Source organism: Marmota marmota, unplaced genomic scaffold, assembly GCF_001458135.2.
Source record: "Marmota marmota marmota unplaced genomic scaffold, marMar, whole genome shotgun sequence".
NCBI classification, from domain to species: domain Eukaryota; kingdom Metazoa; phylum Chordata; class Mammalia; order Rodentia; family Sciuridae; genus Marmota; species Marmota marmota.
Genome location: NW_026000222.1, coordinates 17,033,804 through 17,044,864, shown reverse-complemented (window position 1 = coordinate 17,044,864; position 11,061 = coordinate 17,033,804). Strand labels below are relative to the sequence as shown.

At 45.5% G+C, this 11,061-nt stretch overlaps 2 protein-coding genes across 3 annotated transcripts in view; one reads left to right on the top strand and one right to left on the bottom strand.

Annotated features, from left to right (window-relative positions):
• Positions 1 to 384: 384 nt before the first annotated feature.
• Positions 385 to 11,061, bottom strand: part of LOC125613139 — a 42,806-nt gene continuing 32,129 nt past the window's right edge. Inside the window, exons 2-3 of one of the 2 annotated variants that reach the window (XM_048792522.1) lie at positions 4,619 to 4,818; positions 385 to 1,004 (exon numbers count right to left, since the gene is read on the bottom strand). In XM_048792522.1, coding sequence (XP_048648479.1) covers positions 947 to 1,004; positions 4,619 to 4,818 — 258 coding nt within the window. In that variant the 3' untranslated portion in view covers positions 385 to 946. Of the gene's footprint in view, positions 1,005 to 2,625; positions 3,630 to 4,618; positions 4,819 to 11,061 lie in introns of those variants that run through there. The other variant, XM_048792521.1, reaches the window with a different exon arrangement.
• Ripor1 (RHO family interacting cell polarization regulator 1) overlaps positions 4,401 to 11,061 on the top strand; it is a 23,592-nt gene continuing 16,931 nt past the window's right edge. The window contains exon 1 of the mRNA XM_048792520.1: positions 4,401 to 4,587. The gene's annotated coding sequence lies outside the window, so the exon portion shown is untranslated. The remainder of the gene's footprint in view (positions 4,588 to 11,061) is intronic.

The window sequence follows — 11,061 nt, the reverse complement described above, 5'->3', positions numbered from 1 at the left end:
CTCTGCTTCCTGGAATACTGACTAAATAGCAATAAAGATGTCCCTCCAGGGGTGGTGGACATGCCAGAAACATCTAGCACAAAATCCATGACATTAATATCACACACACACACACACACACACTGAGGACAGCCAGTCAGCAGTAAGCACACCGGATACAGAGCCCCCTGTATACTGGACTGGTATACAACTGACATCCAGATGGGCAAATTGCACCCAAGTGTGTGAATCTCACTATTAAAGGACACATTAACTATTTAGGTATAATTCAGTAGTGAAATGGAGCCCCCTAAGACTGCACAGATCTCAAGCCTAAGAAACCAGCTTCTTGTGCTTGAGATCTGTGCAGTCTTAGGGAGCTCCATGCTCAAAAGGGGTTCCATGATTATTTTCATGCTCTGCTGTCACTTTTTTTTTTTTTTTGAGAGAGAGAGAAAGAGAGAGTTTTTTTAATATTTATTTTTCAATTTTCGGTGGACACAACATCTTTATTTTATCTTTATGTGGTGCTGAGGATCGAACCCAGCGCCCCACGCATGCCAGGCGACCGCTTGAGCCACATCCCCTGCCCTGCTGTCACTATCTTGAAAATAATAGTTTTGAATGAGACACTCTACATTTCAGTTTGAGGCCCACAAATCATGACCTGGGTGAAATGTTCCCACATCAGGGCAGAGCAAGTGTTTCAACTAAAATAACAACACAAAAAGTGGTTCTTCAAAGAATTTAGTTTACTCAGGAATAAATGAGGGATTACAATGAAGGATATATATGATATGATGAATCACAGTCACACCTAGGGAGGCAAATGAAGATAAGGGCATTTTGTAAGTACGTATGGTCCTAAACCCAGGGGCACTCTACTACTGAGCTATATCCCTACTCCATTTATTTACTTATTTATTTATTTACTTACTTACTTACTTACGAATGAGACAGGGTCTTGCTATTTAGCCCAGGCTGGCTTTGAAATTGTGATTCTCCTGCATTGGCCTCCAGAGTCACTGGGATTACAGGTGTGCACACCATGCATGGCAGGAAGACAAGGATTTTTAAAGGCAAAATGAGAAAGGTAACATAAATTGTTTTGAAATGATTATCCTTGGTTACAAGTATCACCAACAAGGGTTACATTGGTCCAACACTGAATAGGCAGTTGCTGGGTAGGCATCTTTATTGAAGTATAAGGTTGTGGAGGCCTTTGTGCAAGGTTATGGTTTTCAGAGAGACCTTGAAATAGTTTTGGTCATATACAAGTGTGTGTGAGAGCCCTCTTCCTTATGGTATCCTAACACTATTTTGTTAAGATTTGGCATGAGTGACTCCATTTTGGTTCTGATAACTTTCATATGATGGGAGGAAGGGTACAAGGAATGTCTGGTGTATTATTGATGATTATCAGAATTAGTAAACTTCTCCAAAGTTCTTTTTAAACTTAATTGAAGCCTAATTAATTCATTGTCCACATGCCATCACTCAGCTTTATTTCACTGACACATTTGTAAAAGTATTTTGGGTTTTTTTGGTACTGGAGATAGAACTCAGGGGGTTTTTAGCCATGAACTACATCCCCACCCCCACCCCTTTTTTAAGATTTTGGGACAGGGTCTTGATAAGTTTCTCAGGTTAACTTCAAACTTGTGATTCTTTTGCCTCAGCCTCCCGAGTTGCCGAGATTAAAGGTGTGCACCACCATGCCCAGCTTGCAAAGCATTTTTTAAATTAAGCAGTGCCTTTGACAACCCTCAGGAACTCAACACAAATACACACCCAGTCTTTCAAACATCCACTGAGATGTTACATATCATTAGCAGATATTAGCCCCATTCATAATTGGTATCCAGAGCCCCTAAAATGCAATCCTATCCCCAACCTAGCTACAACAGATTCTCCCAAAGTTCCCAGTAACACACACACTAAGGACATCTAGCTAAGTGTGGCGGCAACATCTGCATAACCCCTCTCATTTTGACAGGTGATAAATTTTCAGGGAATGGCCAATATGAAGGTTGACTATGTGCAGACTACTGAGTCTGCAGTTTGCATTTGAACATTTTTTCCCTGCAGTACTGACTGAACCAGGAGTGCTCTACCACATCTCCATCCCTTTTTGTTTTTTTATTTTCAGACACAGTCTCATTAAGCTGCTGCTAAGGTTGGTCTTAAACTTGCAAACTTCCTGCCTCAGCCTCTCAAATAACAGAGATTACAGGCATGAACTACCATGCTTAGTTAATTTCTGATTTTTTTTTTTTTTTGGTACCTGGAATTGAACCCAGGGGCACTTTACCACTGAGCGACATCCCCAACCTTTTTTATTTTTTATTTTGAGACATGGTCTCATTAGTTTCTCAGGTCCTCACTAAATTGTAGAGGCTGGCCTAGAACTTGTGATCCTCATGCCCCAGCCTCCCAAACTGTAGGATTACAGGCATGACCCAACAAGCCCAGTTCTGATTTCTAACATGTTCAAATGCAGCTGGACACACCACTGAACTTGGGAGACTGAGGCAGAAGGGTTGTAAGTTCAAGGCCAGCCTTGGCAACTTAGTGAGACATTGTCTTGAAATTTAAAAAAAAAAAAGGAAAGAAAAGAAAGACAGGGCTGAGGATGTAACCTAGCGGTAGAGCATTCCTGGGTTCAATCCCAAGTACAAAAAGAAGAAAGAAAGGGAGGGAGGGAGGGAGGGAAGGAAAGGAAAGGTTTAGAAAGAAAATTAAACTAGAAATTATGTGTGTGTGGGAGTAATTTCTGAGTGCCTAGGAAGGATAAGAAGCTTGGCATCTTGAAAGTACATTAGAAATATTCCTATAGTTTTCTAGACTTCCAGGGAACACCAAAAATTGTCATTAAGTGGAAACTCAGTAAGGAAATAAGGTGATTTTGTGTCCTTGGGGTTGGGGATCTTGAAACTGCAAAGGTTCTGAGTTGAGCCCCTGCAGGTACAGGGTTCTAGTTTAATGAGGACAACCCAAGTCAAGGCAAAACTAACAACTCCACTGCCTCTCATGATAGAGCAAATCTAGGGTTTTAGATAAGAAATGCAAGGGCTAAGAGGGGATAGAGTGAAAAACTAAGTCCTTACTGCTCTCAGGTTTCCTGCAAGAAATCCCAATGGAGAAGACATGGCTGGCTGGGTAAATGAGTCATGGGCTTTATAAGCTAAGGGAGCTGGAAGGCAGATTTCAGGAAATAAGTAAGGAGGAATCACAGGGAAAATTTTCAGTTTTAGTGTGAAACTGTTAAGCTGTAATGCTATTCTGGGAACTCAGGAGAAAAACAACATGAGAAAGACTAGAGAAATTGCAAGGATCCAGACAGCTCAAGTGAGAGAAAGCCTGTGTCTTTGGGCAATTTAAAACAACTGACCAAGATGGCATGGACTGGGCAAGTTACCAAACAGGGAGATAGTTTCCCGGTGCCCAAGACCTCCAGTCATTCATAATCCAACAGGTATTCATTGAGCACCCAGCAAGTTCCTGTGACATGGAGTTTTGAGTGAGGCACAATGGTCCCCAGCCCTGCAAGACTCATAGCCAATAAGCAAGAAATCATACTTGTATTGAGCAACAAGGAAGAAAGTTCAAGGATGTAAGGCAACTGTGCAGTCCTGGAAGATTCTCTATACCTGGGGGAGGAAATGTTCAGAAATAAAGGTCAGAATAAATTCCAGGCAGAGGCTGGAATGAGCAAGCTGCAAGAACTGCAAGGAGAGTAATTTTGGGAACTGAGCACAAGAATAGACTACATGGGCCAAGGAGGTTTACTTTATCATAAGCTGCACATTTGTTTTATGCAATTTTCTGTATTTGTTTTGTTTTGCAATAAAAGAGGATAACAGGAACAACAAAAGACTAAATGGGTCCTTTTTATTCTATTTTGGGCAAACTTAGTAAGGTGGAGGGAGCATCTCCTAAGTACCAGGCAGCTTGCTTGGTGCTTTGTTTATTTACAGAGCAATTCTGTTCATCAGGGTTTACTGAGCTCCCTGAGCTAGGCCCACCCATGAAGCAGAGGGCATAGCAGGATCAAAAGTCTGAGGTGGGACCACCTAAAGCAGTCTCAGGGAGAGCCAGGAGTCCTATGTGGTTGGAGAAGTATGAGGGTGCATTGGCCTGAAGAAACACAGGCTGATCTTCAGACTTTAGTCTGGTGGGAATAGAATAATTTGGAGAGATCAGATCTGTGGGAAGCCAAGGCCATGAGGGGGAAGTTCCATCTCAGCACATTCTCTTCTGTGTGACGTTAGAAATAATTAAACTGGGGACCGTAACAGCTGCAACCAGGACCCTTTAGGAATTCAGGTCCTCCCTGAATGACACATAGGCCAGCACTCCCGCTGGGCAGTCCTGTGGGTGAAGGGAAACTCATTAGGTCCTTTTATCAAATGTGCTGACTTGTGGCCATCTGCACACCAGCAGACCCTTTGGCTTCCTGGGACAGCACCCTCAGCTCTCAGGAGCCTAGGCTGATGGCTGCTTTCCCCCCAGGACAATTCACTTCTGGTCCAGGACCCTCAGTCCTTCACAGATCCTGATTCAGCTTACAATGGCATCTAGGGGAACAAGGGAGCCTTGGACAGGAAGGTAAGACCCTTGGGTCCCATCCCATTCTTACCCCACTAGTTCACTGTGGTGACTCCCAAGTATGGCCTTGCTCTCCTGGAACTCAGTGGCTTTTGAGATCTGCACCTTCTTAGTGTGGGAATTGGGCACAAGTTGAGTCACATGATTCAACATGGATCTGGCCTTGGAGTGGAGAGCCCTGGTGGTCCTTTTGAAAGGAGCTGCAGAAAGTGAGGAAGGAAGCCTGAAGCGCTGTAAGGGCAAAGAAAGAAGATCCTGATCAGCATGAGTCCCAGGGAAGCTATTTGAAAGAGAGCTGTTTCCTAGCTGAGACCTAATGGGTAAGAAGGAGTTAGCCAGATGAAAGAGTTCAGCCTAGCCTGTGCAAAGATGGGGAGGCATGGGAAAGCAGGGTGTATTCAGGGGCCACAAAGAAGTTCAGTCTGACCAGAGGTAGGACCTTCTAGGGGAACATAGCCAAAGTTGAGGGGCCGGTGGGGAAGTGAGGAGGTCAATTCATCGCATGCAGAGACTATGCAGCTGTTCTGTGGAGAATGGACGGGCATGATGAAACAAGGACACTAAGGCCAGGCAGGAGGGGCAGGTTGTGGCCTAACCAAGGGCACGGTGGCACAGGTAGGGAGGAGAGGGCTCCCTTAAAGGCTGACGGAGGGTCAGGAGGAATAGTCTAAGGAGAGGAGATGGGGTTGACTACACAATAAATTTAGGGTGCTCAAGGGTCATTCTAAGGCAGGGAATGGAGTGAAAGATGGTGGTACTGAGACTCTAGAAATCACTAGGTCAAAAAAAGGGGGGCCTGGAAGTTGTTGGGATGCCCCAGAGAGAAGTATTAAGGAAAAGGAAAGAGGGCCCAGCCCCCAAAGATCAGGAAAAGAGCCAGTTCAGAAGACCCAAGAGGAGTAGTCACAGATGTCAAAGGGAGCTTCCGAAGAGAGGAGAACTGGCTGTGAGCAATATACCTGAAATAGCTTGAAGCAGGGGAGGACTGAGAAGTGGAGAAACAGGGAGCACTTACCCCTCCTGAAAAGGCTTGGGGATGTGGAGACAGTTTTAACTGTGGCAGTGGTGTTCCAGGGCCCTGACCTGAGGCCAGGTTTGAGTACGAGCAGGGCCAACACACCAGACTGAATAGGTTGGGTGGTCACTGCATACCAGTAACTATATTCACAAAAAAAGGGCTGGAGGCCATGGGGCAGCCCTAGAGTTGGCAGTATTTGGGCAAGCCTATAACTGCAGCGTGGACACTTCCCACATGGTGGCGCCAAAGATCAACTCTAGATTTGGACTAGGCAGAGGCAGCACAGGGGTCAGCAATTTGGGGATCCTAGGCCGAGGTCACCATCCCATAGCTGGAGGGGATTGCCAGATGCCTGGTGGCTGGGCCTTCTGCACCATAACACCTCCCAAGTTTCTGTCAGAACACTTCTCCTATTGGTAGGTAATCCCAGAAATAAAACTACACACCACACACGTCGGCATTCTGGGGCCTGACCTGAAAGGGTACCCGGAGGGACAGCTCATCCCATGATCTGGAAGCAGCAAAGACATCCCTCCCACTTGTCCCTTAGGAGAAGGGAGTCAGGAAGGAAGGAAGGACGCCCATCCCAGCCCGCAGGGACTGACAAGCAGACATCCCACCCTAGCTCAGCATGGCTCTGCTCACAGCTCCCTCTGGAGGCCAAAGGTAGACCAGTGGGGACAAGGGCAGAGACTGCCCACTCTTGGGCGAGTCCCCAGGGAAGCCAGCCGCCAACCTGGTCTAGAAGTTTACACCTCCCAGTGCAGAGGCCAACTTGGAGATTCCCCAATATGTAATGGCCAAGTTGCTTTGCTTTTGCAATGATCCCATGTTCATTGCAAATCTTCCCTAGTTTAAGTAAAGACAAAGAAAAGCCAACCAAGTGAAACTGCAATGCTCAGGATGGTCACTACTGACAGCACTCAGGGCCAATGAATGCAGGTCCACCTGAAGAGACTCGTGCTACACAGGCAGTGCTGGAGCCTTCTCCATTCCACTGTGCTTATTGTGTTGAGCACATTTCCATATTCATAGATATAAAATGCTTGCTCCCCACCCTGACCTGACCTTACCTCTTTCCATCTCCTCCAACCTACATAATTAGAATATAGCAACCTATTCTTACCTCCTTGTCATTGCTCTTGCTGTTTCATCTTACTGGGACATTCTTCCTATAGATCATTCCACAAGTGCTTCCTGGTCATTTAGGTCTCAGCTCCAATGTTACTACCTTATAGAGGACTTCCTTGACCACCTGGAAAAAGTAGCCCCTAGTTCTATCCCTCCAAACTTCATTATCATGGCTTGTTTTTCTCACAGCTCTTCTCTCTCAGAAATCATTTTATCTAGCTGGGCACACAGTAGTGCACACCTGTAATCCCAGAGGCTCAGAAGCTGAGACAGGAGGATCTCAAGTTCAAGGTCAGCTTCAGCAACTTAAGGCCCTAAGCAACTTAGTGAGAACCTGTCTCAAAATAAAAAATAAAAAGGGCTAGTGATGTGGCTGAGTGGCAAAGCACCCCTGAGTTAAATCCCCCCCCCAAAAAAAACCAAGAAATCATCTTATCTATAGGTTAATTCATTTATTGTTTCTTTGGGCTAGAGTATAAACTTCTTGAGATCAGAGTTTTTGCCTATCTGGTCCACAACTGTGTCCCAGCATCTGGAACAATGCCAGGCACAGAGTAGATGCTCAGTATGTGCCTGACATCTATTTTTAATGGCAACAGAGTAACTCAGAGCATCAAAAAAACACTTTCAGCCCTCTTTCTCCCACTGATAAGCTGTGCTATCCATTTAGCCCTGGTCAAACAATCAGTAATCAACATCTCAGGCACCAATCTTTTCCTGCTTGAACAATTATTTCTTTGGGATAAATTTCTCAAGGAGGAAAGGCAGGATGAAGGGGAGATTTGCACTAACTTCCTGAAATATACTGAATACACTACTCAGAAACACTCAAATCAATCCCTACTCTCCTGGTCATCACTACCAATCTCGGGCCAAAAAAGGGTGTGTTCTTGTTTATATTTGCATTGTTCTCGTTATTAATGAGATGAAGTGACTCTTCAATTTGAATTTCTGTTTGTGTGTGGTAGGAGGGGTGATACTAGGGATTGAACCCAGGGTCACTCTACCACTGAATTACATCGCCAGCCCTTTTTATTTATTTATTTTTAAAATTTGAGACAGTATCTCACTAAATTGCTGAGGATCTTAATAAATTGCCAAGGCTGGCCTTGACTTTGTGATCTTCTTGCCTCAGCCTCTGGAGTCACTGGGATTGAGGGTGTGTACCAAGGTGCCCAGCTTCAATTTGCAATTTTAATGAGTGAATGGATGGGTGCAGTTAAAGCATCAGAAAGGAGAAGAGGCTCCAAGAACAGCAGGAGTGGTAAAGCCTTGACTTAAACACAGGTCAGCATCTTGGTACTTGACCTTTAACATACATGACGGAAAGTAGGGTCCAGGCGGGGGATGGAGGGTGGAGATTAGTTGTGGGTACAGGCTTATAGTCCCACACCTAGCCCTCTCAAACATGCCTCTGCCCACACCACACACTGAAGTGCACTATCAACCTAGTTTTCTGGCACTTTTGGTCCTATCTCACTTGACCTCTTGGTCATATGATTGACCACTGTCTCCTTCAGAAGCTGTCTCCATTCCAGGAGACTCTTTCCTTTATCCACATGTCCAGCTGCCTTCTAGACATGTTTTTTTGGATGGTACCCAGACCCCTAAGATGCCACCTGCTCAAACTATGTCATCTTCCCTATAACCTGGTCCTCCACCTCATTGAAGAAAGGTGCATTCACCCATCACCTAGGCCCAAGCTTCCCCTCACCCTGCTTTGGTGACACAGAAGGTACAGAGACTTGGAATCATACCATTTCTGATTGACTGTGAGCCACCTGAGCAGGAATGAGTGTAGTGCAGCATCACCTCTGGGCACCCCAGCGTTGGTGTCATACAGCAAGTATTCCACAAATGCTTGCTGAATATCTGGAGAATGAGCGAATGATATAGCCACAGCCACAGTAAGAAGCAGGCTTCTGTTCTCTCTTCACAGAAAGCTGGGGGGAAGCTGCCCAACAGAGGGCTGTAACCCATGGAGGCTATGGAGCAGGGTGAGGTGAATCTCTGGTTTTCTGGGTTTTGGGAAATGAACTGCATGACTTCCTAAAGTGGAACAGCACCATGTGTGAGCACCTGGGGTTCACTGGGCTCTCATCATCCTATGCCATCTGTTAGAGGGACTTTTCTCAGGCCTGAGTCTACCCTTCCAAGAATATGAACTCCTCCAGGTTAAAAGTGCCCATGATTCCCTGCTGTGCCCAGCTCCCAGCACAGCATAAGGCGGAGGATGTGCTCAGAGAGCAATGCCTGACTCAGGCAGAGCTGAACTGATGATGACTCAGAGAGCTGAGCTGAAGCTCAGACTCAGTCCTTCCTAACCACAACACCATGGAAACTTTCTGCCTTTCCTGAACTTCAGGGGTCTCCTCTGTATAAGGGTTTCTGCTGTATCCTTTCTGATCCATGGTAGTAGTTGTTGGGAAAGTGTCTGGCCCTCAGATGCTGCCCCTCCCTCTCTCAAGACCACGGGCAGGGGGAGAGGGCCAGGTGAATTTGAAGGTGTTCCCTCTATTCATTGCAGCCCCATTTTTGCCTGGTTCTGGTCACAGACAAGGAAAATAGGCAGTGATGGGTGCTTCAAGAGGACACAGGTTCCCTGAGGTGGCACATTTGAGCAGTTTTTCAAGAGAATGGGGGGAGTAACATTGCAGGTAGAAGGGAGGCACAGAGAAAAGTCAGAAGCCAAAACGTAGGGACAATGTTCAGGAAGTTACAGGCAGGCTGGTGTAAGGCAGACCAGGTGTAAAATAGGTGGGAGATAAGGAGGTGAGATCATCTCAGGCCAGATCTTGGGCCTTTGAGGCCCCATCAATGTCTAGACTTACCCTGAGGGCAATAGGGAACCACTGAAGCCTCTTCAGCAGGAGAACAAAATGATCCATTCATGATTTGTAGAACAATAACATGATCTGATTTTTTTTTCTTGTGGTACTGTGGATTGAACCCCAGGGCACTTTACCATTGAGCTACATCTTCTTTCTTTCACTCTATTCTTTTCTTTCTTCCAACAAGTTCTCACCAATTTGCCCAGGCTAGCCTTGACATTGTGATCCTCCTACCTTAGCCTCTCAAGTTGCTGGGATTACAAGTGGTGGGTACCATCATGCTGGTTTGTGATCCAGTTCTTGATTTAAAAGATCACTGTTGCTGTTGAAGATCAACTTCTGGAGACAAAGTGGAGACAGAAAGGCCAGAACAGATAGCAGCCTAGGACTTGGTATGAGCTGTGGCAATGGAGAGATGTGGCTAGACACAGGACCGAATGGCTGCCTGATTGTGAAGAATAAATGAATTATTCATTAAAAATAGAGATTTTAGGGGCTGGGGATGTGGCTCAAGTGGTAGCACGCTCGCCTGGCATGCGTGCGGCCCGGGTTCGATCCTTAGCACCACATACAAACAAAGATGTTGTGTCTGCCGAAAACTAAAAAATAAATATTAAAAAATTCTCTCTCTCTTAAAAAAAAAGTATTAAAAAATAGAGATTTTAGGGCTGGGGATGTAGCTCATTATAGAGCTCTTGCCTATCATGCATGAGGCCTACATGCATGGGTTCGATCTCTACCAATAATAATAATAATAATTAGAAATGTGGGTGTTTTCTAGAAAAGGAATTCCAGAATTTTGGACTGAGAAAGAATTCTTCAGACAGTGCTCTGCTGAGCCCTGGGCAATGGCATATGGACAGCCATAGCTCTATGCCACCGTCACTCCAATGACCAGTATGCCCAGCCCTAGATGCTCAGGAGATATTTGTTGAATTAATGAATGACAGAACACTCACTTGCTGGGTGTGGTGGCACATATCTTGTAACCCCAGACAGGAGGATCTCAAGTTTGAGACTAGCCTGGGCAACTTAGAGAGACCCTGTCTCAAATAAGAAAATATAAAGGTCTGGGGTTGTAACGCAGTGGTAAAGCACCTGAGTCAATCCCCAGTACTGCAAAAGAAACAAAAATTCCCGAATCTCTGCTATAATCCAGGACAATAATGTCAAGGACTTCTATGGTTCCTGTCTCTTCATTACTTAGAGACCCACAATCAAACCCCTGAGCACACATGGGTATGTTTACTGCCTGTCCCTGGTGAGTGGCATGAAGGGAATTGACTGGAAGCTGTACAGAGAGTGGCAAGAGGAGGGGATGTGCAAAGAAAGGGCTTGGAGGATGCTTTGCTGAGGAGGTGACTTTAGAGTTGGTCAGAGGCCAATTGGTGCCAGTTTTGAGAATTCCAATGAGGTTCAGTCTATGGCCTGGCCAAAAAAAAAAAAAAAAAAGTGGTGCTTTGCAAAGAGTGAAAAGGGCGGAAAAGTAGGATA